Source organism: Oncorhynchus mykiss, chromosome 8 (assembly GCF_057628025.1).
Source record: "Oncorhynchus mykiss isolate SJ-2025 chromosome 8, ASM5762802v1, whole genome shotgun sequence".
Lineage (NCBI taxonomy): Eukaryota > Metazoa > Chordata > Actinopteri > Salmoniformes > Salmonidae > Oncorhynchus > Oncorhynchus mykiss.
Window position 1 is genome coordinate 59304357 of NC_143029.1, and position 25662 is coordinate 59330018.

Consider the following 25662-nt stretch of genomic DNA (forward strand, 5'->3'; position numbering starts at 1 on the left):
GTTGAAAATACAAATAACTACATGACCGTGACATAAGGGTTCTTCTAATGCACGGGAACACCCACCTCCCTGAGGGAGACCACGCCCACCAGCCGCCCTGTACTGGTCACATAGGCATGGTCCAGTCCCAGCAGGGAGAAGATGGTGTGAGTCTGGAGAGAGAGAGAGAGAGAGGGGATGGAGTGAGAGAGGGGGGATGGAGAGAGAGAGAGAGGGGATAGAGAGAGAGGGGGTGGAGAGAGAGGGGATGGAGAGAGAGAGAGAGAGAGTGAGAGGAGATGGAGTGAAAGAGAGGGAGAGAGAGGGGGGATGGAGAGAGAGAGAGAGAGAGAGGGGATGGAGAGAGAGAGGGGATGGAGAGAGAGAGGTGATGGAGAGAGAGAGAGGGGATGGAGAGAGAGAGAGGGGGGATGGAGAGAGAGAGACAGAGAGAGAGGGGGGATGGAGAGAGAGGGGGGTAGAGAGAGAGAGAGGGGGGGTGGAGAGACAGGGGGGTGGAGAGAGAGAGAGAGAGAGAGAGAGAGAGAGAGAGAGAGAGAGAGAGAGAGAGAGAGAGGGAATGAGAGAGAGAGGGTAAAACATAATTGAGAACAAATTGTCTATTAGAAAAATGCCATGGTTTTAGTGCAGAGACTTCTATTTGTAATAAAAGGCTCCTGACTAGTGGAGCTGTGTGTTATCATATCTCTGTCACCAACCCCATCAATCAAAGGGGTCATCAAGGGCAGAGGGAAGAGAACCATTTTATGGGATAGAACTCAGATTTTGTCGGACACCTGTAGCCTGGTTATATTTCTAGATTTTAGTCATTTAGCAGATGCTCTGCTCATGTCTGCCTTGGCAGTGAAACAACGACAACAAGTATCACAAGAAAAACCTTCACAACTAAGACGTATCAGTTGGGTTACTATGTAGACCAGTAAGAGATCGGTAGATTGAGTGACAGGTGAACTGATGACGACACACCTTATGCAGAGATGTCCGCTCCACAAGCTGAAAAGGGGCGGGGTCTATCTTGCAGTTGTTGAAATCCACTGGCTCGTCCAGCTGTTGCTCCTCCCACTCTGCTATCTGTGAGAGTGGATTCAAAACTCAGCCAATAAAAGAACATCTATAAAGATCTCACATCAGTCACTGCATTTTCATTTAGCTTTTGACTGACATGCAAGTTTACCAATGAGAGAGTTCAGTCTTACTTCGTTTGTGGTCATGTCATCCTCTACTTCAGGGGACTCCTGAAAACAAAGAGAGACAGTGGTTACACCCACATACACACAAACACAAATATACAATGAATCCATACCACCATTGCATATGAGCGCAAAAGACTAACAACACATACCAAACAATGAGACTAACACATAACCACAATCAAAAGTGCATGTTTCTGCCCCTGCAGCTACGCTGTTACTCGGCTGGCTTTGTGAGTCACTGCTGATTTAGCTTTTGTTGGCTAAATAATCAGCTGAATCACTAAAATTACTTAACTCAGATTTGGTCAATTGTGCCTTCCTCTCTCCTTCTCATTTCTCTCTCTCTACAAAGTGTTACAAAGCCGCAGTATATTTTGGGTTGGTAGAAGTACCCAAAGCGATTATGGTCGGTCACTTGCTCTATGCTAGGTCGCTAGGCAACGGTTACTTAGCAACGGGCTCTAATGCGGGCGGCAGTCTTACCGCCGCCATGGAGATCCTGACTCGTTTGGGCCCCCTGCTCTCAGGAGCCTCTGGCTCTGCCGGGCTCTTAAAGCCAGGGAGAGAAGGGAGTAACATAGCAGAACGTTAGCACAACGTTAACACAACCTAAAAACAACGTTACAGCAACGTTATACTCTATAATGGTCTTACCAGCTGATAAGGAGAGAGGAGACGGATAGTGGGTGATGTAAATATGAATGCAATGTTACTGCAACGCAGAACGCTTGTTAAGCTTCTCTTACTAAGGAGAGGGAGGAGAGGTGCAATGGCGTAACATCAGCGCAATGTTACGTGACAGCAAAGCTGGGGCTTAAAGTTACCAAAGATTCTCTGAGGACAGAGTGGACGTAAAGGAAGGAGGCATATGAGGATACAAGCATACACACAAAAACATAAACACATGCACGTACACACACTTACACTCACACTCACCTCGAGTAGCTCTCTCTCAGGGTCACCACAGGAAAGGGTCTGCTGAGAGCCTGACAGAGGAGAGGGAGTCGGCGTGTCTCTATTAATTGAGAGAGTATGTATACTGTTCGGTGTCTCTGTGTTGTGAATAGTAGGGACAGTTTTCATTGCAGATTTGAGTGGCAGCTGAGAGTTGGACACAGCTGCACTGAAAGAGGACTCCTCTGTTGAGATCTAGATAGAGACACACAATACACACACACACACACACACACACACACACACACACACACACACACACACACACACACACACACCCTGTAAGTCAAACTTCACAGACGTCCCCTACCAGACACACCAAACCAGCCCCACACCTACTGTACATACACACACACCTATCCTAACACACACCTTTCCAAACACACACCCTGACTCACACATTTTCTGTAAGCAATATCTGTCCATCCACATACATACATTATGTATGGATAACTACCCCCCACTCTTGACGGTAACAGTGACTTTAAGTCGCACGCAGGGCTACCTCCTCACGTGAGCGGGAGTCCGACTCACCTCCGCTACACTCACCAGGAAGCGAACCCCATGGCGTGCGCTGGTATTGGAGGAGTTGGAGGTGTAGGAGTGTGTGTGTGTGCAGGGTGGGCTGGGGGGACTGTCCATGGTGTCCAGGCTGGTCAGGTGTGTGTGCGCGCCCAGTGTGTGTGTGTGTGTGCCGTTGTCCTGGGCGTGCCTCCGGAGGTGGTCGAGCCTGCGCGTTGGACCCAGCTGGAGGGACAGGAGTGACTGGAGCTGGGAGCGCTCTATAGAACCCAACAGGATCATAGAGTCTGAGGGACAGAGAGAGAGAGAGAGGGAGGGAGAGAGGGGAAGAGTGGGATAGGAAGATAGGGAAAGTGACGAAATAGGGGAGAAAAGAGTAAAGGAGAATAAGGGAGAGGAGATAGAGGAAGAGAAAAGGGGTGCAGGGAATAGGGGAGAAAGGAGAGGAGAGAAAGAGGGAACAGTAAGGGAGAGTAATAAGCAGAGTACGGAATAGATGGAATAGGACACAAAAACAAAAGGCTGGAAGAAGTGAAAGACACGGGAGAGAAGAAGGAAAGCGGTAGAGAGGGAGACATGTGTCATGGTGTCATGGAGGAAGGATGCATCTTGGATTCATAGCTGACTACAGATGTGCAGTTGCACACGTACCCTTACCTGTGGACTCAACCAGGGCCAGTGTTTTCAGCTGTCCAGTCATCAGGACCTCCTGTACCTCTCGGTAGGAGGAGGAGAGAGTGATGTAACGCACGTCTCTAACCATGATGTCCTCCACACGGATGTTATACTTCCTGAAGGAGGAGACGAGGAGAAGAGAGCAGGAGAAGGGGTAAGAATGAAAGAGGAGATAGACGAAGAGAGGACAAGAAATTATGTTAAGAAGAGAGAATCAGTCAAGAAGACAGTTGAAAACAGAAGAGAATAAAGAAAAGGGAGTAACAGAAAGCAAGGGAGATAGAGACATGAACAAAGGAAAGATGGACAGACAGACTTACTCGTGGTGCCCCATGCCCAGTTCAGGGAGATAGGGTAGTTTCTTGATCCTGATGATAGAGTCGTATAGCGAGGGCTGGAGGGACTGGGCTACGGCGTTGGCCAGGATCACCGCTATCATCACCGGCAGGATGTGGCTGATCTGACCCGTCAGCTCAAACACGATGACTGCTGTCGACACCGTGTGAGTCACTGCCCCCGACAACGCCGCTGCACCTGGGGGAGGAGGGAAACACAGTATGGATGATGATGAATATGACTTGGCCCAAAGTGGTGGAACGTTTTTTTTTACAACTACAGAGAGTACAGAAAGGCTGTTAGCAGCACAGGGTCAGTAGTGTGTGTGTCCACATTTCATTCATTACATCTCTCCACAAAAAAAACTTGTTTCATAAGCAATAGGTGAACAGGTTCTCAATGCTACTGTACGTTTATTTGTTAGCTTTACTGTTTTAGACAACAAAACAAATGAAAGCTCAAGCTAGCGATGTGATTGTAATAGTTACATTTACATGTTGGTCCTGGTCAGTCCCTGGATGGGACACCAGATGCTGCTGGAAGTGGTGTTGGAGGGCCAGTAGGAGGCATTCTTTCCTCTGGTCTAAAAAATATTGCAATGCCCCAGGGCACTGCCCTGTGTAGGGTGCCGTCTTTCGGATGGGACGTTAAACGGGTGTCCTGACTCTGAGGTCATTAAAGATCCCATGGCAATTATCGTGAGAGTAGGGGTGTTAACCCCGGTGTCCTGGCTAAATTCCCAATCTGGCCCTCAAACCATCACGGTCACCTAATAATCCCCAGTTTACAATTGGCTCATTCATCCCCCTTCTCTCCCCTGTAACTATTCCCCAGGTCGATGCTGCAATTGAGAACATGTTCTCAGTCAACTTACCTGGTAAAATAACGGATAAATAAAAAAATTCTACTAATCTATTTTTTATTTTATTTAAATTTTACCTTTATTTAACTAGGCAAGTCAGTTAAGAAAAATTCTTATTTTCAATGACGGCCTAGGAACAGTGGGTTAACTGCCTGTTCAGGGGCAGAACGACAGATTTGTACCTTGTACCTTCCGGTTATTAGTCCAACGCTCTAACCACTAGGCTACCCTGCCGCCCCAATAATCTATCAGATCAACAAAGAGCAGAAAATGATTTAACTTTTTATTTCAATCCTTAATCCGCTTGTCTGCTTTATCGTAGCATAATATATTTTCACCAGTCACATTCAATAAGGTAGCACAATTGACGAAAATAGCTTCGGCATCACACCCTCCTGCATTTTTCAATCATGTTAGAGAACAGAAAGATCCAAGATGGCTCCCATAAGTAGATACAAAATAGCTGTAATGAGACCTTGAAGATGAAAAAACGGGTTGGTTTTAGTGCAACTGGTGGAGTTCCGCCTGCAGTTTCAATCACATCAGAGAACAGAAACGGCCAAGATAGACCCTATGGTGAAGTATCAGGTTTTGTTTTAAGCATAAGTGGACATGTAAGAGCCGTAATGGTGCCTAGTCGTGCAACTAGTCGTGCACCGCCTGCCGATTCAATCACATCAGAGAGAGCCAAAATGGAGGGGCCTATGGTAAATTCAGTCGTCTCAGGTTCGGATTCAGCCATAAGTGAACACGTTAGAACTGTAATGGGGCCTTGAAAGCAAAAAACAGGTTTGTTTTAATGCAACTGGTGATGTACTCACCCACTACAGCATAGCCGCCAGGCACTATAGGATAGACACTACCATCAGCATGGATGCCATCAGGGAACATGATAGCCATGGTCTCGCCTACCAAACGTCCAAATGCCGCACCTGCACATCCCATACATAAAGTGTTAGTGTACATACAGGTGTTTTTAGTGTGTATGGCTAAATACACAAATTCGCACACACAGCAAGTGTCTTACCAATGAGGAAAACTGGCATGAAGGCCCCACATGGGACAGGCATGGTGGTAGCTACTGCAGACATCCAGAACTGAGGAGAGATAAAGATAGAGACGTAATAGAGGAAACTGAAAACAGACACACTGGGGCAGAACATTTGACATCAACACAATCACAGATTCACACCGAGACAGGCCATCACTGTAAGTAAGAATGTGTTCTTAATTGACTCACCTGGATGAATAAAGGTTCAATAAAAATGATTAAAAACAAACAACATCAGCCTCACCTATCCCAAAACCACACAGAAACCCACTCTCTCGATCTCAAATCAATGAACACGTACCTTCATGACGATGAAGAGGATGAGAGTGATGAAGACGTTAACCTGGGGGTGTTTCCAGGCGTGGGAGTGGCTGATGTAGTCAAACTCCTCGGCAACGCCCTGCCGACACCATGTTCTGTTGTCCAACAACGCCACCAGAGACTCATGCTGCGTCAGCTGAGGAGACAAGGAGCGACAGAACTGTTAGGCATGGGATATACTGTATCAATCGTAATAGTCTAAAATGGTTTCCTTTCCTTGTCTCCTTCCATTATCTGATCTAACAGAATAGGATCGGTGAAGACAACACAGAACTGATCCTTCATATCAAATACTATGAAGGGGACAAGGAAGGAAGGTGTTTTAGACAAATGAAATGCATCCTTGGTCTAATATTTTGAAAAATGTATCATACACATTGTGGTTGACAGATACACAGACACAGATATTTTTTTTAAAGTGTAACTTCTGACCTGTCCAGCCATGAACTGTCCAAACCCAGGGGGGAAGGTGAGGGTTGAGATGATCAAGGTGACCATAGCAGGATACACCAGACGTCTGACATGGAGAGAGGAGCTGTGGGTCATTAGAGTGAGTGAGTGAGTGAGTGTCCCGCTATGATAAATTAATAATACGTTTGCAATATTATTTTTATGTGAACTCAAGTTTGCATTTTCAAGTTGACAGTTCTTGTTCAAAGCCCTATATATATTGCCAGGTCAAACGTTTGGACACACCTACTCATTCCAGGGCTTTTCTTTATTTTTTACTATTTTCTACATTGTAGAATAATAGTGAAGACATCAAAACTATGAAAAAAACACATATGGAATCATGTAGTCCCCTAAAAAGTGTTATATAAAATACATTTTTATTTGTCATTGTGATTCTTCAAAGTAGCCACCCTTTGCCTTGATGGAAGCTTTGAACACTCTTGACATCTCTCAACCAGCTAAATGAGGTGGTCACCTGGAATGCATTTCAATTAACAGGTGTGTCTGTTAATTTGTGGATTTTCATTCCTTCTTAATGCGTTTGAGCCAATCAGTTGTGGTGTGACAAGGTAGGGGTGGTATACAGAAGATAGCCCTATTTGGTAAAAGACCAATTCCATATTATGGCAAGAACAGCTCAAATTAGCAAAGAGAAATGACAGTGCATCATTACTTTAATTAAAAAGGCAACATTCTCAAGACTACTGCAGAATGGTTTCTGTTCAAATTGTGTGGTTTTAAGAACCAAAACGCAATTACATTATGCATGTGGTGCTGTTCTTTGTTTCTATTGATTGAATTAGAACTACACAATAACAAAATATGCAGGCTGTACATGAGTAGCTTTTTGTGTGAAGTAGCCTTTATGAAATAAATGGTTGGAGACCACTGCTCTAGCTCAAACTGTTCAAATATTACCCAGCTTCACCTGGAATGCTTTCCCAACAGTCTTGAAGGAGTTCTCACATATGCTGTGCACTTGTTGGCTGCTTTTCCTTCACTCTGCGGTCCAACTCATCACAAACATATCTCAATTGGATTGAGGTCGGGTGATTGTGGAGGCCAGGTCATCTGATGCAGCACTCCATCAATCTCCTTCTTGGTTAAATAGCCCTTACACAGCCTGGATATTTGTTTTTGGTCATTGTCCTGTTGAGCATTATCCCACTAAGCACAAACCAGATGGGATGGCGTAGCGCTGCAGAATGCTGTGGTAGCCATGCTGGTTAGGTGTGCCTTGATTTCAAGAATAAATCACTGACAGTGTCACCAGCAAAGCACACCCACACCATCACACCTCCTCCTCCATGCTTCACGGTGGGAACCACACATGCAGAGATCATCCATTCACCTACTATGCGTCTCACAATGGCACGGCGGTTGGAATCAAAAATCTTTGGGTCTTCCTTTCCTGTGGCGGTCCTCATGAGAGCCAGTTTCATTATAGCGCTTGATGGTTTTTGCGACTGGACTTGAAGAAACTTTCAAAGTTGACTGACCTTCATGTCTATATGGGATCGGTGTCCTTATACCGGGACGGTTGATGCTAACATGCGCTAACATGCGGTAATGTGACTAGGATGACATTATAAGTAACAACAAACTTTCCAGGACATAGTCTACCCATATACAAAGTGCACAACAACCAAGAACTATTATATAATGACAAGTGATTTGATGCATTCACCTCTGAAGGTAAATAATGTACTTGCATTCAATAATCTTGCTCTGATTTGTCATCCTGAAGGTCCCAGAGATAGAATGTAGTATAGTTTGTTTGATAAAATCTATTTTTATATTCAAATGTAGGAACTGGGTTCTACAGTTTGAACCCCTGCTGTCTCTGGCGCCACACCCTCCCTGCCCGGCCATCTAGATGTGTATAAGCTAATAATCCATCATGTACAGTATGACATTCATGGGAGTGTGTAAACCTTAATTTTGTATTATCATATCATTTTTGCATGTTCTCTATAGTTATGTACTTGAAAATGTATCAGTTGACCAATTTGGCACATTTGGGTAGACGTAATACAAAATACTGTGCAGTATTGCAATGCTTTACTGGATCAATCTGAAACTTTGCACACACACTGCTGCCATCTAGTGGCCAACATCTAAATTGAGCCTAAACTGCAATATTATATTACGGCCTTTCTCATGCATTTCAAATATCATAAAAATAAAAAATATAGAAAACGCATGTTTTTTTGTTTGTATTATCTTTTAACAGATTGAGTGTGTTATATTCTCCTACACATTTCCACAAACTTCAGTGTTTCCTTTCAAATGGTATCAAGAATATGCATATCCTTGCTTCAGGTCCTGATCTACAGGCAGTTAGATTTGGGTATGTCATTGTATGTGGAAAATGAAAAAAAAAGGGTTAGATCCTTAAGAGGTGTAAGAGAAAAAAGGGTTTTACATTTGAACCAATCTGTAGCCTGCAGTTACAGGACTAGGCTGCTAACATTTTTTTTGAACAACAACCACAGTGAGTAGGCTACATATTTGCCAACAAATCGTGAAGAAAAAGTATGAGGAATAGAAAAATTGGATTCCCAGCAAGCACATTCATATTTTTTGGGGCGCGCTGAAGCAATGTCACCATGAAAATGTTTAAAATGAACTTGCTTTAGCAGCATACATATTAGAAATTGCTTATTTTGTACATATTACTTAGGGACAGATCAAAATGTACTGTGGGGGAAGTGTGGTCCAAAATAGGGGAGGGTTGTCAAACGTTTTGTTGTTGCTTTGGTGTGGGGGGGGTGGGGGGTTCCTGATTTACATTCTCTCTTCTTCTGAAGGCAATGCTCCCTGGGCGCTCCAACTGACTCCGACAGTTGAACTTGAGGTGAGGAAGACTGTTTCAGGCCTATAAAATAACAATAGAAATATTTGGATGTAAAATGTACAAATTACCCTCCTTCTGTACGTCTATATCTGTAGAGTAGTAGCCATCTGACATGAAGAAATGCATGTCGGTGTCGTAGCATGCTCTCTATCTCTCTGGGGTTAGGCCTAAGCTTCTCATCCTTTATATATTTATACTCTACCGTTCAAAAGTTTGGGGTCACTTGGAAATGCCCTTGTTTTTGAAAGAAAAGCACATTTCCTCAACTGGCAGCTTCATTAAATTGTACCCGCAAAACACCAGTCTCCACGTCAACAGTGAAGACATATATAGCCTATTAAACTATGATCATACCGTGGACACCTAAGCCTTTGCATGCAATGCCCTAATACATTTAGTGCTCAAATATCTGACAGCTGAACCGGGAGGTGGACAATTATTGTTTTCGAAAAGTACCTAAAGAAAAAAAAAAAATTGGATAAAAAAGTTGCATATTCTACACATAGAAACACAAGGAATAGTGTTTTTTCGTAATTTGATAAAGGCTGTTTTAAAGGACACTTAAATGTGGCCAACAGCCCTCGTTTATTGATGGCGCTGTCTGCGCCAGGTTGGATCTGAATGCAGATGGATGTCCAAGGAATTTCTCAAAGGTCCGGTACATTAAAATGTTGCCTGTCATGTGGTCCAGCGCTGAAATTGCATATTGTTTTTGTGAAGATTTTAGAACATTCACGTGAAATCTGTCGCCAACTGGATGGGAACCTAGCTATATACACCCTAAAGACTATGGCAAGTGCACTAGTCCAGTGTCACTATGATTATGCCTGCACATCATGGTTCACCAGCAGTTCCTAACATCTAAAAAATTATCTACCGGCCAAACAAGCTTTTAAGAATTTTATTTTAAACTCCCCCCTCATACTGATCTGGAGGTTGAGCATGTTTTAGTCGCCATCTTTGGGATGTGTCTGTATCTATGTCATTGCCACAATAGAAATACATCCCCAAACTTTATTGTGCAATGCCTGTCACTTGAAAAAATCTTTGTGTATAAATCTTTGTGTACAAATAAAAGCAATCAATCCAAACTGTGCAGCGGCCAATTGATGAATGGAAAGAGACATCTGTTACAAAACATCAAAAAGTTGAATGACCCTCGGAGATTGTCAAGCCAAGCCTTCTGTCACGGTCGTCATATGGAGGAGACCAAGGTGCAGCGTGGTGGGCGTACATACTTCTTTATTATAAGATGTCGCCAACAAAACAATAAACATCAAACAAAACCGTGACACCAACGTAGTGCTCACAGGCAACTATACATGGAAAACTACCCACAAATACAGGTGGAGAAAAAGGCTACCTAAGTATGGTTCTCAATCAGAGACAACGATAGACAGCTGCCTCTGATTGAGAACCACACCCGGCCAAACACACAGAAATACAAATCATAGAAAAAGGGACATAGAGGGATGTGTTTTCTGTATGTCAAGATTGAAATAGTCTATTTATTGTGTTGTTGAAAACGCAAGCTATGATATTGAAGTGCCGAAGTCAGTACGCTTTGTTTATTGGTTGTGTGGTGCATTGGCACAGAAACCTGTTGGTGGAGAATTTGTTGCATATATTTTATAGAATTATAAATATGGCATCCAAATGTAAAAAATCTGATTTCCCCCTAGCTGATCATTGTCTGCAGCCGGCTGATCATAGTGTAATGAAACAAGCAGGGAGAGTGAGCTCATAGCCCTGCGACTGTACCCATAAAAATATCCATATTTATAAACACAGGGTCGCTACAGTTATTGTTATTTGTGGTCATAAACATTATTTTGAGTTCATTCTATGGAGGGGGGAGGGTGTTACATTTATTTATATGTGGAAATATTTTACTTTGGGAAGGGGGTGCATCATTTTTTTATGACATCTTGAGTTGGGCCAGCCCCTCCCCCCCAGTGAATTTCGATCTGTTCCTTACCAAGCCAAGCAGAGCTGTTTGTTTTTATCGACATTTAGCGCACACATATTGGCTACATTGTAACCTCAAAGCGGCCACGGTGGGCTCACCCAGGACTGTTACTTTTGTAACTGAATGAAAATGTTTTAACAATGTCATTTAACCGATTGATGTTGGGAAATGGATGGCAAAGTGCAGAATGGTGTTAAATGCCTCTACACAGTTTGGGGAGGATTCTCCCCCCCCCCCCCATGCTCATCATGGCTCTTACAGGAAAAGTTAAATTACAAATTGAATTTGTTCGCGGTGCGCACTTCTCAAATGATATGTAACAACACCATGTGACCAACACCGTCGGACATGAAACAACATAAAAAAAACAACAACAAAATAGATTAAAAAATATATATTTTGCAGGTGCCTTTTCATTTTATACACCAGTGGTGCAACTACGGTAGTGCTTTCTAACGGGACTGAACTAAAACAGTGGTGCAACTACGGTAGTGTTTTCTAACGGGACTGAACTAAAACAGTGGTGCAACTACGGTAGTGCTTTCTAACAGCACTGAACTAAAACAGTGGTGCAACTACGGTAGTGCTTTCTAACGGGACTGAACTAAAACAGTGGTGCAACTACGGTAGTGCTTTCTAACAGCACTGAACTAAAACAGTGGTGTGCGGAAGGAAGTAAAACATTCCAGTGGTCAAAACCATTCATCTTGAGGTGACCTGAACGCAAAATGCAATCTGTTCATTATTATATCATATATAACATGGACACACCTACTAGCTCAAAACATTACTAATCATTGAAAATAACAAATTACCCAAAGGATCATGATCATTTTCTGGTTGAAAAAAGTGGGTGTTTGGGTTGTTGAGGGTGCAACAGTGCTGACCTGTTGCAGCCTCGACAACCACTGTGATTATTATTATTTGACCATGCTGGTCATTTATGAACATTTTGAACATCGTGGCCATGTTCTGTTATAATCTCCACCTGGCACAGCCAGAAGAGGACTGGCCACCCCTCATAGCCTGGTTCCTCTCTAGGTTTCTTCCTAGGTTTTGGCCTTTCTCGGGAGTTTTTCCTAGCCACCGTGCTTCTACAACTGCATTGCTTGCTGTTTGGGGTTTTAGGCTGGGTTTCTGTACAGCACTTTGAGATATCAGCTGATGTGAGAAGGGCTTTATAAATAAATGTTTTTAATATAATAATATAATAATAATATAATATGTGTTGCTCAGGTGCTCCCATCCTGTTTTACAGTGTTTATCTTCACTATAATACACTGCTGTTCATGTACGAAAGAACTCAGGGCTTTAGCCTTTTGGGGGCCCAAAGTGAGATATGGTTGGGGGCCTCACACCTCATAACCCTTGGGTCCAAAACATGACTTGAGAGAATGTTAGTTTATTTGTAGTCATGCTGCACTTTGTGTATTATAGAATTCCAACTCTCAAAAGTGTTTTCTTTCAAACTCTCTCAAATTTGTAAAAATATTTTTTATTTTTGTCTGGGCCGCAAACGCGCAGTGTGTGGTCCACGTAAAGGGTGAGCCGGCGCTGTGTGTGTGTGTTTGGTGTGTGTAGCAGTGTATGAAGTTGTGTGTGTGTGTGTGTGTGTGCGCGTGTGTGTGTTAGACTCACTTCCTGAGCAGGAACTTGTTGATTGTCTTCTGTTTCCTCATACATTCTACTATCAGTCTGTTCAGGTAGACAAAGAGAGCCCCACCAAAACCACACGCAATCCTGAGGAGGAGAGGGGACAGTGTCACACACCATTCTAGTTCAATAGCCATTGAAGCCAATAGCCATTGAAGCCAATAGGCAATAGCCATTGAAGCCAACAGCCATTGAAGCCAATAGTCAATAGCCAATAGTCATTGAAGCCAATAGCCATTGAAGTGATCAGAATGAGGAGGAGTCAGACCTGGGCGTGTTGGACACAAAAGACAAACAAGAAACCGTACCCCAGGATGGCGAAGGCTGGCAGCTCCTGGAGGTCAAAGGGGAAGTCCAGGCGGAAACGTGTCTTAAAGAGGGCTGTGATGGTCTCTGAGTGAAAGACAGACATAGAGAGAAGAGAAAGAAATAGGGAGGAATAACATGAGTCACCACCGACTAACTATTGACTCAGTGACGTAGACCCAAAGCCCTTCCCCTTACACACACTCACACACACCTCCTCACCTTCGTCCTGGTTCCACACAGCCAATACTCTGAAGATGAAGGCGCTGAAGGTGGCAGCGAAGAAGCCCCTCCAGTAGTTCCTCACCGCAAAGAACGTAGACGTTACCTCAATGCTGAAGAGCACACCTGCAACACACACACACACACACACACACACACACACACACACACACACACACACACACACACACACACACACACACACACACACACACACACACACACACTTTTGCAGTAACACAATTCTTTCACTTATTGTAATTCTCACCCAAAGTATATTCTAATTACCTCCAATGGGGGCAGCGAAGCAGCAGCCTACCCCCACTGCACACGCTGCTGATAGCATCTCAGTGTTCCTCAGCTCATTCTGTAGGAATAGGAACACACACACACGTATGTGCAAGCACCCATAGTACATACACACACACACACATGTAAACACACATACACATATACACATTTCTGGTAAAGAGGGAAGGCCTAGGGCATTGGAATACAATGGAGTCACAGAGAGGAACTCTAGAATGAACAGACTAACATGAAGTCAAGGGAGATGTCATGTGTCATTCACATAGAATATAATAGGAACCCTTGATTAGAAATGGAATGATGCTCACATGACGCTCCAACATGTGTACATGAAACGTGGAAACTCTGAGATGTGCACATACTCAGACACACGTGCACTCGTACCTTGTTTCCCTCAAAGGGCTCTTCCTTAAGCAGTAAGTGGGAAAAGACAGAAATCTGAGTGAGTACCTAAGAGTTCAAAAGAAGAAAAGCAGAGACCAAAATCTTCTGGGATATTCTCTTTGATGCGTCATTGCGTTGGTTTTTTTTGGACCGAAAGTATATGCAATCTCTTATAGTGACTGGGTTCAAATGGATTGAGCGCTGACACTGATCAATATGGAAGCCCAATAAAGTAGACAGTCTTATTTGACTCTTGCTGACTTGACACTTTCTTCCTTCATCTCCCTTTCCCTCCCTCTCCTTGTTCTCCTCCTCCTCCTTTTCCTCCTCTTCCTCCAAGTCTTGGGTGGTGTATGGCAGAGAAAGTAATCTCTTGGCAGACTGAGAACCATAGACCGGAGCCAGACTGGAGCCCAGGATTGGACTCAGGTGAGTGGAGGTGAGAGTGGGTCCTGGAGGGGTGGCAGGCTGGTCAGACAGGTACCACACAGATACTAAACCAAATTGAGTGGGAGTAAGCGTGTGTGAAGGGTTAAAGGTTAGGTGTGTGTGTGTGTGTGTGTGTGTGTGTGTGTGTGTGTGTGTGTATGTGTATGTGTGTGTGTGAGGGGGGGTCTCTCACCTTGTAGAGTCCACCAAACAAGGCAGCCAAGAACTTGCTCAGGAGGGCTGCACAGAGACTGGCCACATGAACGAACGGGCCCTGAGAGAGTGATCGGAGGAGAGAGAGAGAGAGAGAGAGAGAGAGAGAGAGAGAGAGAGAGAGAGAGAGAGAAAGAGAAAGAGAGAGATGGAGGGGTAGGGGTTTATAGGATGAGGGAGGGGGAAAGGGAGAAAAAAAAGCCAGAACTAAACCAATTTCAGATCAGGGCCCGTATTCATAAAGCCTCTCAGAGTAGGACTTCTGATCTAGGATCAGGTCGCCCCCTGTCCATAACCTTATTCATTATGATCTAAAGGCAAAACTGTTCCTAGATCAGAACTTCTACTCTGAGATTCTTGATAAACACGAACGCAGGAATTTCAAACATATCCCTTTCATTCTGTAACAGTCCACTAGGGGTTTCCCACCTCCTTTCCCAGGGGCATGCCACTGCCCAGAGCACAGGTCAGCCCAATAACTTTGGCCACAAAGGTTTTAAAGGTGAGATATTCCTTCAGCACTACGCCTCTCAGAATGGTCTTCATCTCTGGGATACCCGAACCTGAGAAAGAAGAGGAGAGAAAGGAGAAAGAGCAGAGGTGGGAGAGGAGAGGGCCGGAGGAGGGGGAGGGAGGAGGGAGAGAGAAGGAAGGGGAGTAAAAGGTATATTCATGCATCAACTTCAAGATTATGTATTCAAGGCTGTCAGTACTAGCGGTTTCAAGGATATAGTCAATGATGTCCTGAAGTTGTATAACCTTTGCCAACTACTCTTGTGAACGGAGTCCACTCCATACATCTGTGACCTTTAAACAATCATGCACAGTGTTTCATTCTGTATGTAAATGAGGTATTTACATATATGAGTGTGCATGATTAGCAATGAATTTAGGTGTGAGGTGAAATTGAATGAGAGAGTACATGTGTGTGTGTGTGTGTGTGTGTGTGTGTGTGTGTGTGTGTGTGTGTGTGTGTGTGCGCGCCCATTCATGTAATTGCGTGTGTGTGTATGTGTATGTGTCACACTTGAGCGTGGGTGTGTCTCTTACCCACAGCCTGCGGGGACAGTATCTGTGTGAACCCTGCTGAGAAAGTGATGAGCACCACTGGGTAGGTGACCCATGCCAGGTACTGCAGGAGCATGTTACTGTCCAGTCCCCCGTACATCCACTTCTGAGCTGCACAGACACACAGAGATACATTAAATCGATGAAATAAACTTTTTTTTACACTAGGGGGGCTCGGAATATCTCTCTCACTCTCACGCCAGCTACCTTTCTCTCTTTCTCCCTCCCTCCGTCCCGTTCTCTCTCTCTCCCTCCCTCCGTCCCGTTCTCTCTTTCTCCCTCCCTCTGTCCCGTTCTCTCTCTCTCTCTCCCTCTGTCCTGTTCTCCCTTTCTCCATCCCTCTGTCCCGTTCTCTCTTTCTCCCTCCCTCTGATCCGTTCTCTCTCTCTCTCTCCCTCTGTTCCGGTCTCTCTCTCTCCCTCCCTCTGTTCCGTTCTCTCTCTCTCCCTCCCTCTGTTCCGTTCTCTCTTTCGCCCTCCCTCTGTTCCGTTCTCTATTTCTCTCTCCCTCTGTTCCGTTCTCTCTTTCGCCCTCCCTCTGTTCCGTTCTCTCTTTCGCCCTCCCTCTGTTCCGTTCTCTCTTTCGCCCTCCCTCTGTTCCGTTCTCTCTTTCTCTCTCCCTCTGTTCCGTTCTCTCTTTCTCTCTCCCTCTGTTCCGTTCTCTCTTTCTCTCTCCCTCTGTTCCGTTCTCTCTTTCTCTCTCCCTCTGTTCCGTTCTCTCTTTCTCTCTCCCTCTGTTCCGTTCTCTCTTTCTCCCTGCCTCTGTTCTGTTCTCTCTCTCTCTCTCCCTCCGTTCCGTTCTCTCTTTCGCCCTCCCTCCGTTCCTTTCTCTCTCTCTCCCTCCCTCCGTTCCGTTCTCTCTCTCTCCCTCCGTTCCTTTCTCTCTTTCTCCCTCCCTCTGTTCCGTTCTCTCTTTCTCGCTCCCTCTGTTCCGTTCTCTCTTTCGCCCTCCCTCCGTTCCGTTCTCTCTTTCGCCCTCCCTCCGTTCTGTTCTCTTTTTCGCCCTCCCTCCGTTCCGTTCTCTCGTTCTCCCTCCCTCTGTCCCGTTCTCTTTTTCTCCCTCCCTCTGTTCCCTTATCTCTTTCTCCCTCCCTCTGTTCCGTTCTCTCTTTCTCTCTCCCTCTGTTCCGTTCTCTCTTTCGCCCTCCCTCTGTTCCGTTCTCTCTTTCGCCCTCCCTCTGTTCCGTTCTCTCTTTCTCCCTCCCTCTGTTCCGTTCTCTCTTTCTCCCTCCCTCTGTTCCGTTCTCTCTTTCTCTTTCCCTCTGTTCCGTTCTCTCTTTCGCCCTCCCTCTGTTCCGTTCTCTCTTTCGCCCTCCCTCTGTTCCGTTCTCTCTTTCTCCCTCCCTCTGTTCCGTTCTCTCTTTCGCCCTCCCTCTGTTCCGTTCTCTCTTTCGCCCTCCCTCTGTTCCGTTCTCTCTTTCTCTCTCCCTCTGTTCCGTTCTCTCTTTCGCCCTCCCTCCGTTCCGTTCTCTCTTTCGCCCTCCCTCCGTTCCGTTCTCTCTCTTTCCCTCCCTCCATCCCGTTCTCTCTCTCTCTCCCTCCCTCTGTTCCGTTCTCTCTCTCTCCCTCCCTCTGTTCCGTTCTCTCTTTCGCCCTCCCTCCGTTCCGTTCTCTCTTTCGCCCTCCCTCCGTTCCGTTCTCTCTTTCCCTCCCTCCATCCCGTTCTCTCTCTCTCTCTCCCTCCCTCCGTTCCGTTCTCTCTCTCTCCCTCCCTCCGTTCTGTTCTCTCTTTCTCCCTCCCTCTGTCCCGTTCTCTCTTTCTCCCTCCCTCTGTCCCGTTCTCTTTTTCTCCCTCCATCTGTTCCGTTCTCTCTTTCTCCCTCAATCTGTTCCGTTCTCTCTTTCTCTCTCCCTCCGTTCCGTTCTCTCTTTCGCCCTCCCTCCGTTCTCTCTCTCTCCCTCCCAACGTTCCGTTCTCTCTCTCCCTCCCAACGTTCCGTTCTCTCTTTCTCCCTCCCTCTGTCCCGTTCTCTCTTTCTCCCTCCCTCTGTCCCGTTCTCTCTCTCTCTCTCCCTCTGTCCTGTTCTCCCTTTCTCCATACCTCTGTCCCGTTCTCTCTTTCTCCCTCCCTCTGATCCGTTCTCTCTCTCTCTCTCCCTCTGTTCCGGTCTCTCTCTCTCCCTCCCTCTGTTCCGTTCTCTCTCTCTCCCTCCCTCTGTTCCGTTCTCTTTCTCCCTCCCTCTGTTCCGTTCTCTCTTTCTCTCTCCCTCTGTTCCGTTCTCTCTTTCGCCCTCCCTCTGTTCCGTTCTCTCTTTCGCCCTCCCTCTGTTCCGTTCTCTCTTTCGCCCTCCGTTCCGTTCTCTCTTTCTCTCTCCCTCTGTTCCGTTCTCTCTTTCTCTCTCCCTCTGTTCCGTTCTCTCTTTCTCTCTCCCTCTGTTCCGTTCTCTCTTTCTCTCTCCCTCTGTTCCGTTCTCTCTTTCTCTCTCCCTCTGTTCCGTTCTCTCTTTCTCCCTGCCTCTGTTCTGTTCTCTCTCTCTCTCTCCCTCCGTTCCGTTCTCTCTTTCGCCCTCCCTCCGTTCCTTTCTCTCTCTCTCCCTCCCTCCGTTCCGTTCTCTCTCTCTCTCTCCCTCCGTTCCGTTCTCTCTTTCTCCCTCCCTCTGTTCCGTTCTCTCTTTCTCGCTCCCTCTGTTCCGTTCTCTCTTTCGCCCTCCCTCCGTTCCGTTCTCTCTTTCGCCCTCCCTCCGTTCTGTTCTCTTTTTCGCCCTCCCTCCGTTCCGTTCTCTCGTTCTCCCTCCCTCTGTCCCGTTCTCTTTTTCTCCCTCCCTCTGTTCCCTTATCTCTTTCTCTCTCCCTCTGTTCCGTTCTCTCTTTCGCCCTCCCTCTGTTCCGTTCTCTTTCGCCCTCCCTCTGTTCCGTTCTCTCTTTCTCCCTCCCTCTGTTCCGTTCTCTCTTTCTCCCTCCCTCTGTTCCGTTCTCTCTTTCTCTTTCCCTCTGTTCCGTTCTCTCTTTCTCTCTCCCTCTGTTCCGTTCTCTCTTTCGCCCTCCCTCTGTTCCGTTCTCTCTTTCGCCCTCCCTCTGTTCCGTTCTCTCTTTCGCCCTCCCTCTGTTCCGTTCTCTCTTTCGCCCTCCCTCTGTTCCGTTCTCTCTTTCGCCCTCCCTCTGTTCCTTTATCTCTTTCTCTCTCCCTCTGTTCCGTTCTCTCTTTCGCCCTCCCTCCGTTCCGTTCTCTCTTTCGCCCTCCCTCCGTTCCGTTCTCTCTCTTTCCCTCCCTCCATCCCGTTCTCTCTCTCTCTCCCTCCCTCTGTTCCGTTCTCTCTCTCTCCCTCCCTCTGTTCCGTTCTCTCTTTCGCCCTCCCTCCGTTCCGTTCTCTCTTTCGCCCTCCCTCCGTTCCGTTCTCTCTTTCCCTCCCTCCATCCCGTTCTCTCTCTCTCTCTCCCTCCCTCCGTTCCGTTCTCTCTCTCTCCCTCCCTCCGTTCTGTTCTCTCTTTCTCCCTCCCTCTGTCCCGTTCTCTCTTTCTCCCTCCCTCTGTCCCGTTCTCTTTTTCTCCCTCCATCTGTTCCGTTCTCTCTTTCTCCCTCAATCTGTTCCGTTCTCTCTTTCTCTCTCCCTCCGTTCCGTTCTCTCTTTCGCCCTCCCTCCGTTCTCTCTCTCTCCCTCCCAACGTTCCGTTCTCTCTCTCCCTCCCAACGTTCCGTTCTCTCTTTCTCCCTCCCTCTGTCCCGTTCTCTCTTTCTCCCTCCCTCTGTCCCGTTCTCTCTTTCTCCCTACCTCTGTCCCGTTCTCTTTTTCTCCCTCCATCTGTTCCGTTCTCTCTTTCTCCCTCCGTCTGTTCCGTTCTCTTTTTTTCTCTCTCCCTCCGTTCCGTTCTCTCTTTCGCCCTCCCTCCGTTCCGTTCTCTCTCTCTCCCTCCCAACGTTCCGTTCTCTCTCTCCCTCCCTCCGTTCCGTTCTCTCTCTCTCCCTCCCTCTGTCCCGTTCTCTCTTTCTCCCTCCCTCTGTCCCGTTCTCTCTTTCTCCCTCCCTCTGTCCCGTTCTCTCTTTCGCCCTCCCTCTGTTCCGTTCTCTCTCTCCCTCCCTCCGTTCCGTTCTCTCATTCTCCCTCCCTCTGTCACGTTCTCTCTCTCTCTCTCTCCCTCTGTTCCGTTCTCTCTCTCTCTCTCCCTCTGTTCCGTTCTCTCTTTCTCCCTCCCTCTGTTCCGTTCTCTCTTTCGCCCTCCCTCTGTTCCGTTCTCTCTTTTGCCCTCCCTCTGTTCCGTTCTCTCTTTCGCCCTCTCTCTGTTCCGTTCTCTCTCTCTCCCTCCCTCTGTCCCGTTCTCTTTTTCTCCCTCCCTCTGTTCCGTTCTCTCTCTCTCCCTCCCTGCGTTCCGTTCTCTCTTTCTCCCTCCCTCTGTCCTGTTCTCTCTCTCTCCCTCCCTCTGTCCTGTTCTCACTTTCTCCCTCCCTCTGTTCCGTTCTCTCTTTCGCCCTCCCTCTGTTCCGTTCTCTATTTCTCTCTCCCTCTGTTCCGTTCTCTCTTTCTCTCTCCCTCTGTTCCGTTCTCTCTATCTCCCTCCCTCTGTTCCGTTCTCTCTCTCTCTCCCTCCCTCTCTCCTTCCGTTACGTTCTCTCTTTCTCCCTCCCTCCGTTCCGTTCTCTCTTTCGCCCTCCCTCCGTTCCGTTCTCTCTTTCGCCCTCCCTCCGTTCCGTTCTCTCTTTCTCCCTCCCTCTGTTCCGTTCTCCCTTTCTCCCTCCCTCTGTTCCGTTCTCTCTTTCTCTCTCCCTCTGTTCCGTTCTCTCTTTCTCTCTCCCTCTGTTCCGTTCTCTCTTTCGCCCTCCCTCTGTTCCGTTCTCTCTTTCGCCCTCCCTCTGTTCCGTTCTCTCTTTCGCCCTCCCTCTGTTCCGTTCTCTCTTTCTCTCTCCCTCTGTTCCGTTCTCTCTTTCGCCCTCCCTCCGTTCCGTTCTCTCTTTCTCCCTCCCGCCGTTCCGTTCTCTCTCTTTCCCTCCCTCCATCCCGTTCTCTCTCTCTCTCCCTCCCTCCGTTCCGTTCTCTCTCTCTCCCTCCCTCTTTTCCGTTCTCTCTTTCGCCCTCCCTCCGTTCCGTTCTCTCTTTCGCCCTCCCTCCGTTCCGTTCTCTCTTTCCCTCCCTCCATCCCGTTCTCTCTCTCTCTCTCCCTCCCTCCGTTCCGTTCTCTCTCTCTCCCTCCCTCCGTTCTGTTCTCTCTTTCTCCCTCCCTCTGTCCCGTTCTCTCTTTCTCCCTCCCTCTGTCCCGTTCTCTTTTTCTCCCTCCATCTGTTCCGTTCTCTCTTTCTCCCTCCGTCTGTTCCGTTCTCTCTTTCTCTCTCCCTCCGTTCCGTTCTCTCTTTCGCCCTCCCTCCGTTCCGTTCTCTCTCTCTCCCTCCCAACGTTCCGTTCTCTCTCTCCCTCCCTCCGTTCCGTTCTCTCTCTCTCCCTCCCTCTGTCCCGTTCTCTCTTTCTCCCTCCCTCTGTCCCGTTCTCTCTTTCTCCCTCCCTCTGTCCCGTTCTCTCTTTCGCCCTCCCTCTGTTCCGTTCTCTCTCTCCCTCCCTCCGTTCCGTTCTCTCATTCTCCCTCCCTCTGTCACGTTCTCTCTCTCTCTCTCTCTCTCCCTCTGTTCCGTTCTCTCTCTCTCTCTCCCTCTGTTCCGTTCTCTCTTTCTCCCTCCCTCTGTTCCGTTCTCTCTTTCGCCCTCCCTCTGTTCCGTTCTCTCTTTTGCCCTCCCTCTGTTCCGTTCTCTCTTTCGCCCTCTCTCTGTTCCGTTCTCTCTCTCTCCCTCCCTCTGTCCCGTTCTCTTTTTCTCCCTCCCTCTGTTCCGTTCTCTCTCTCTCCCTCCCTCCGTTCCGTTCTCTCTTTCTCCCTCCCTCTGTCCTGTTCTCTCTCTCTCCCTCCCTCTGTCCTGTTCTCACTCTCTCCCTCCCTCTGTTCCGTTCTCTCTTTCTCCCTCCCTCTGTTCCATTCTCTCTTTCTCCCTCCCTCTGTTCCGTTCTCTCTTTCTCTCTCCCTCTGTTCCGTTCTCTCTTTCTCTCTCCCTCTGTTCCGTTCTCTCTTTCGCCCTCCCTCTGTTCCGTTCTCTCTTTCGCCCTCCCTCTGTTCCGTTCTCTCTTTCGCCCTCCCTCTGTTCCGTTCTCTCTTTCTCTCTCCCTCTGTTCCGTTCTCTCTTTCGCCCTCCCTCCGTTCCGTTCTCTCTTTCGCCCTCCCTCCGTTCCGTTCTCTCTCTTTCCCTCCCTCCATCCCGTTCTCTCTCTCTCTCCCTCCCTCCGTTCCGTTCTCTCTCTCTCCCTCCCTCTTTTCCGTTCTCTCTTTCACCATCCCTCCGTTCCGTTCTCTCTTTCGCCCTCCCTCCGTTCCGTTCTCTCTTTCCCTCCCTCCATCCCGTTCTCTCTCTCTCTCTCCCTCCCTCCGTTCCGTTCTCTCTCTCTCCCTCCCTCCGTTCTGTTCTCTCTTTCTCCCTCCCTCTGTCCCGTTCTCTCTTCCTCCCTCCCTCTGTCCCGTTCTCTTTTTCTCCCTCCATCTGTTCCGTTCTCTCTTTCTCCCTCCGTCTGTTCCGTTCTCTCTTTCTCTCTCCCTCCGTTCCGTTCTCTCTTTCGCCCTCCCTCCGTTCCGTTGTCTCTCTCTCCCTCCCAACGTTCCGTTCTCTCTCTCCCTCCCTCCGTTCCGTTCTCTCTCTCTCCCTCCCTCTGTCCCGTTCTCTCTTTCTCCCTCCCTCTGTCCCGTTCTCTCTTTCTCCCTCCCTCTGTCCCGTTCTCTCTTTCGCCCTCCCTCTGTTCCGTTCTCTCTCTCCCTCCCTCCGTTCCGTTCTCTCATTCTCCCTCCCTCTGTCACGTTCTCTCTCTCTCTCCCTCTGTTCCGTTCTCTCTCTCTCTCTCCCTCTGTTCCGTTCTCTCTTTCTCCCTCCCTCTGTTCTGTTCTCTCTCTCTCCTTCCCTCCGTTCCGTTCTCTCTTTCTCCCTCCCTCTGTCCTGTTCTCTCTCTCTCCCTCCCTCTGTCCTGTTCTCACTTTCTCCCTCCCTCTGTTCCGTTCTCTCTTTCGCCCTCCCTCTGTTCCGTTCTCTATTTCTCTCTCCCTCTGTTCCGTTCTCTCTTTCTCCCTCCCTCTGTTCCGTTCTCTCTTTCTCTCTCCCTCTGTTCCGTTCTCTCTTTCTCTCTCCCTCTGTTCCGTTCTCTCTTTCGCCCTCCCTCTGTTCCGTTCTCTCTTTCGCCCTCCCTCTGTTCCGTTCTCTCTTTCGCCCTCCCTCTGTTCCGTTCTCTCTTTCTCTCTCCCTCTGTTCCGTTCTCTCTTTCGCCCTCCCTCCGTTCCGTTCTCTCTTTCGCCCTCCCTCCGTTCCGTTCTCTCTCTTTCCCTCCCTCCATCCCGTTCTCTCTCTCTCTCCCTCCCTCCGTTCCGTTCTCTCTCTCTCCCTCCCTCTTTTCCGTTCTCTCTTTCACCATCCCTCCGTTCCGTTCTCTCTTTCGCCCTCCCTCCGTTCCGTTCTCTCTTTCCCTCCCTCCATCCCGTTCTCTCTCTCTCTCTCCCTCCCTCCGTTCCGTTCTCTCTCTCTCCCTCCCTCCGTTCTGTTCTCTCTTTCTCCCTCCCTCTGTCCCGTTCTCTCTTCCTCCCTCCCTCTGTCCCGTTCTCTTTTTCTCCCTCCATCTGTTCCGTTCTCTCTTTCTCCCTCCGTCTGTTCCGTTCTCTCTTTCTCTCTCCCTCCGTTCCGTTCTCTCTTTCGCCCTCCCTCCGTTCCGTTGTCTCTCTCTCCCTCCCAACGTTCCGTTCTCTCTCTCCCTCCCTCCGTTCCGTTCTCTCTCTCTCCCTCCCTCTGTCCCGTTCTCTCTTTCTCCCTCCCTCTGTCCCGTTCTCTCTTTCTCCCTCCCTCTGTCCCGTTCTCTCTTTCGCCCTCCCTCTGTTCCGTTCTCTCTCTCCCTCCCTCCGTTCCGTTCTCTCATTCTCCCTCCCTCTGTCACGTTCTCTCTCTCTCTCTCTCTCTCCCTCTGTTCCGTTCTCTCTCTCTCTCTCCCTCTGTTCCGTTCTCTCTTTCTCCCTCCCTCTGTTCCGTTCTCTCTCTCTCCTTCCCTCCGTTCCGTTCTCTCTTTCTCCCTCCCTCTGTCCTGTTCTCTCTCTCTCCCTCCCTCTGTCCTGTTCTCACTTTCTCCCTCCCTCTGTTCCGTTCTCTCTTTCGCCCTCCCTCTGTTCCGTTCTCTTTTTCTCTCTCCCTCTGTTCCGTTCTCTCTTTCTCTCTCCCTCTGTTCCGTTCTCTCTCTCTCTCCCTCCCTCTCTCCCTCCGTTCCGTTCTCTCTTTCTCCCTCCCTCCGTTCCGTTCTCTCTTTCGCCCTCCCTCCGTTCCGTTCTCTCTTTCGCCCTCCCTCCGTTCCGTTCTCTCTTTCTCCCTCCCTCTGTTCCGTTCTCTCTTTCTCCCTCCCTCTGTTCCGGTCTCTCTCTCTCCCTCCCTCTGTTCCGTTCTCTCTCTCTCTCCCTCCCTCTCTCCCTCCGTTCCGTTCTCTCTTTCTCCCTCCCTCCGTTCCGTTCTCTCTTTTGCCCTCCCTCCGTTTCGTTCTCTCTTTTGCCCTCTCTCCGTTCCGTTCTCTCTTTCGCCCTCCCTCCGTTCCGTTCTCTCTCTCTCCCTCCCTCTGTTCCGTTCTCTCTCTCTCCCTCCCTCTGTTCCGTTCTCTCTCTCTCTCCCTCCCTCCCTCTGTTCCGTTCTCTCTTTCTCCCTCCCTCTGTTCCGTTCTCTCTTTCTCCCTCCCTCCGTTCCGTTCTCTCTTTCGCCCTCCCTCCGTTCCGTTCTCTCTTTCGCCCTCCCTCTGTTCCGTTCTCTCTCTCTCTCTCCCTCTGTTCCGGTCTCTCTCTCTCCCTCCCCTTGTTCCGTTCTCTCTTTCTCCCTCCCTCTGTTCCGTTCTCTCTTTCTCCCTCCCTCTGTTCCGTTCTCTCTTTCTCTCTCCCTCTCTCTCTCCCTCTGTTCCGTTCTCTCTTTCTCTCTCCCTCTGTTCCGTTCTCTCTTTCTTCCTCCCTCTGTTCCGTTCTCTCTCTCTCTCCCTCCCTCTCTCCCTCCGTTCCGTTCTCTCTTTCTCCCTCCCTCCGTTCCGTTCTCTCTTTCGCCCTCCCTCCGTTCCGTTTTCTCTTTCGCCCTCCCTCCGTTCCGTTCTCTCTCTCTCCCTCCCTCCATTCCATTCTCTCTTTTGCCCTCCCTCTGTTCCGTTCTCTCTCTCTCCCTCCCTCCGTTCCGTTCTCTCTTTCTCCCTCCCTCTGTCACGTTCTCTCTCTCTCGCTCCCTCTGTTCCGTTCTCTCTCTCTCTTTCTCCCTCCCTCTGTTCCGTTCTCTCTTTCGCCCTCCCTCTATTCCGTTCTCTCTTTCGCCCTCCCTCTGTTCCGTTCTCTCTTTCTCCCTCCCTCTGTTCCGTTCTCTCTTTCGCCCTCCCTCTGTTCCGTTCTCTCTTTCTCTGTCCCCCTGTTCCCTTCTCTCTTTCTCTCTCCCTCTGTTCCGTTCTCTCTTTCTCCCTCCCTCTGTTCCGTTCTCTCTTTCTCCCTCCCTCTGTTCCGTTCTCTCTTTCGCCCTCCCTCTGTTCCGTTCTCTCTCTCTCCCTCCCTCTGTTCCGTTCTCTCTCCCTCTCTCCCTCTGTTCCGGTCTCTCTCTCTCCCTCCCCCTGTTCCGTTCTCTCTTTCTCCCTCCCTCTGTTCCGTTCTCTCTTTCTCCCTCCCTCTGTTCCGTTCTCTCTTTCTCTCTCCCTCTCTCTCTCCCTCTGTTCCGTTCTCTCTTTCTCCCTCCCCCTGTTCCGTTCTCTCTTTCTCCCTCCCTCTGTTCCGTTCTCTCTTTCTCCCTCCCTCTGTTCCGTTCTCTCTTTCTCTCTCCCTCTCTCTCTCCCTCTGTTCCGTTCTCTCTTTCTCCCTCCCTCCGTTCCGTTCTCTCTTTCGCCCTCCCTCCGTTCCGTTTTCTCTTTCTCCCTCCCTCCGTTCCGTTCTCTCTTTCGCCCTCCCT

At 48.5% G+C, this 25662-nt stretch overlaps 1 protein-coding gene across 11 annotated transcripts in view; it reads right to left on the minus strand.

Moving 5' to 3' along the window:
- Nucleotides 1-25662, minus strand: part of LOC110530221 (chloride channel protein 2) — a 78968-nt gene that overhangs the window by 2907 nt on the left and 50399 nt on the right. The window contains exons 4-23 of one of the 11 annotated variants that reach the window (XM_090182130.1): nt 15760-15888; nt 15139-15272; nt 14690-14770; nt 14068-14121; nt 13663-13741; nt 13375-13500; nt 13155-13239; nt 12832-12933; nt 6347-6449; nt 5895-6050; nt 5570-5639; nt 5364-5474; nt 3665-3878; nt 3327-3460; nt 2682-2956; nt 2130-2342; nt 1677-1742; nt 1197-1235; nt 967-1071; nt 66-152 (exon numbers count right to left, since the gene is read on the minus strand). In XM_090182130.1, coding sequence (XP_090038256.1) covers nt 66-152; nt 967-1071; nt 1197-1235; nt 1677-1742; nt 2130-2342; nt 2682-2956; nt 3327-3460; nt 3665-3878; nt 5364-5474; nt 5570-5639; nt 5895-6050; nt 6347-6449; nt 12832-12933; nt 13155-13239; nt 13375-13500; nt 13663-13741; nt 14068-14121; nt 14690-14770; nt 15139-15272; nt 15760-15888 — 2363 coding nt within the window. Of the gene's footprint in view, nt 1-65; nt 153-966; nt 1072-1196; nt 1236-1676; nt 1743-2129; nt 2343-2681; nt 3192-3326; nt 3461-3664; nt 3879-5363; nt 5475-5569; nt 5640-5894; nt 6051-6346; nt 6450-12831; nt 12934-13154; nt 13240-13374; nt 13501-13662; nt 13959-14067; nt 14183-14689; nt 14771-15138; nt 15273-15759; nt 15889-25662 lie in introns of those variants that run through there. The other 10 variants (XR_016482495.1, XM_036985784.2, XR_016482496.1 and 7 more) reach the window with 10 other exon arrangements.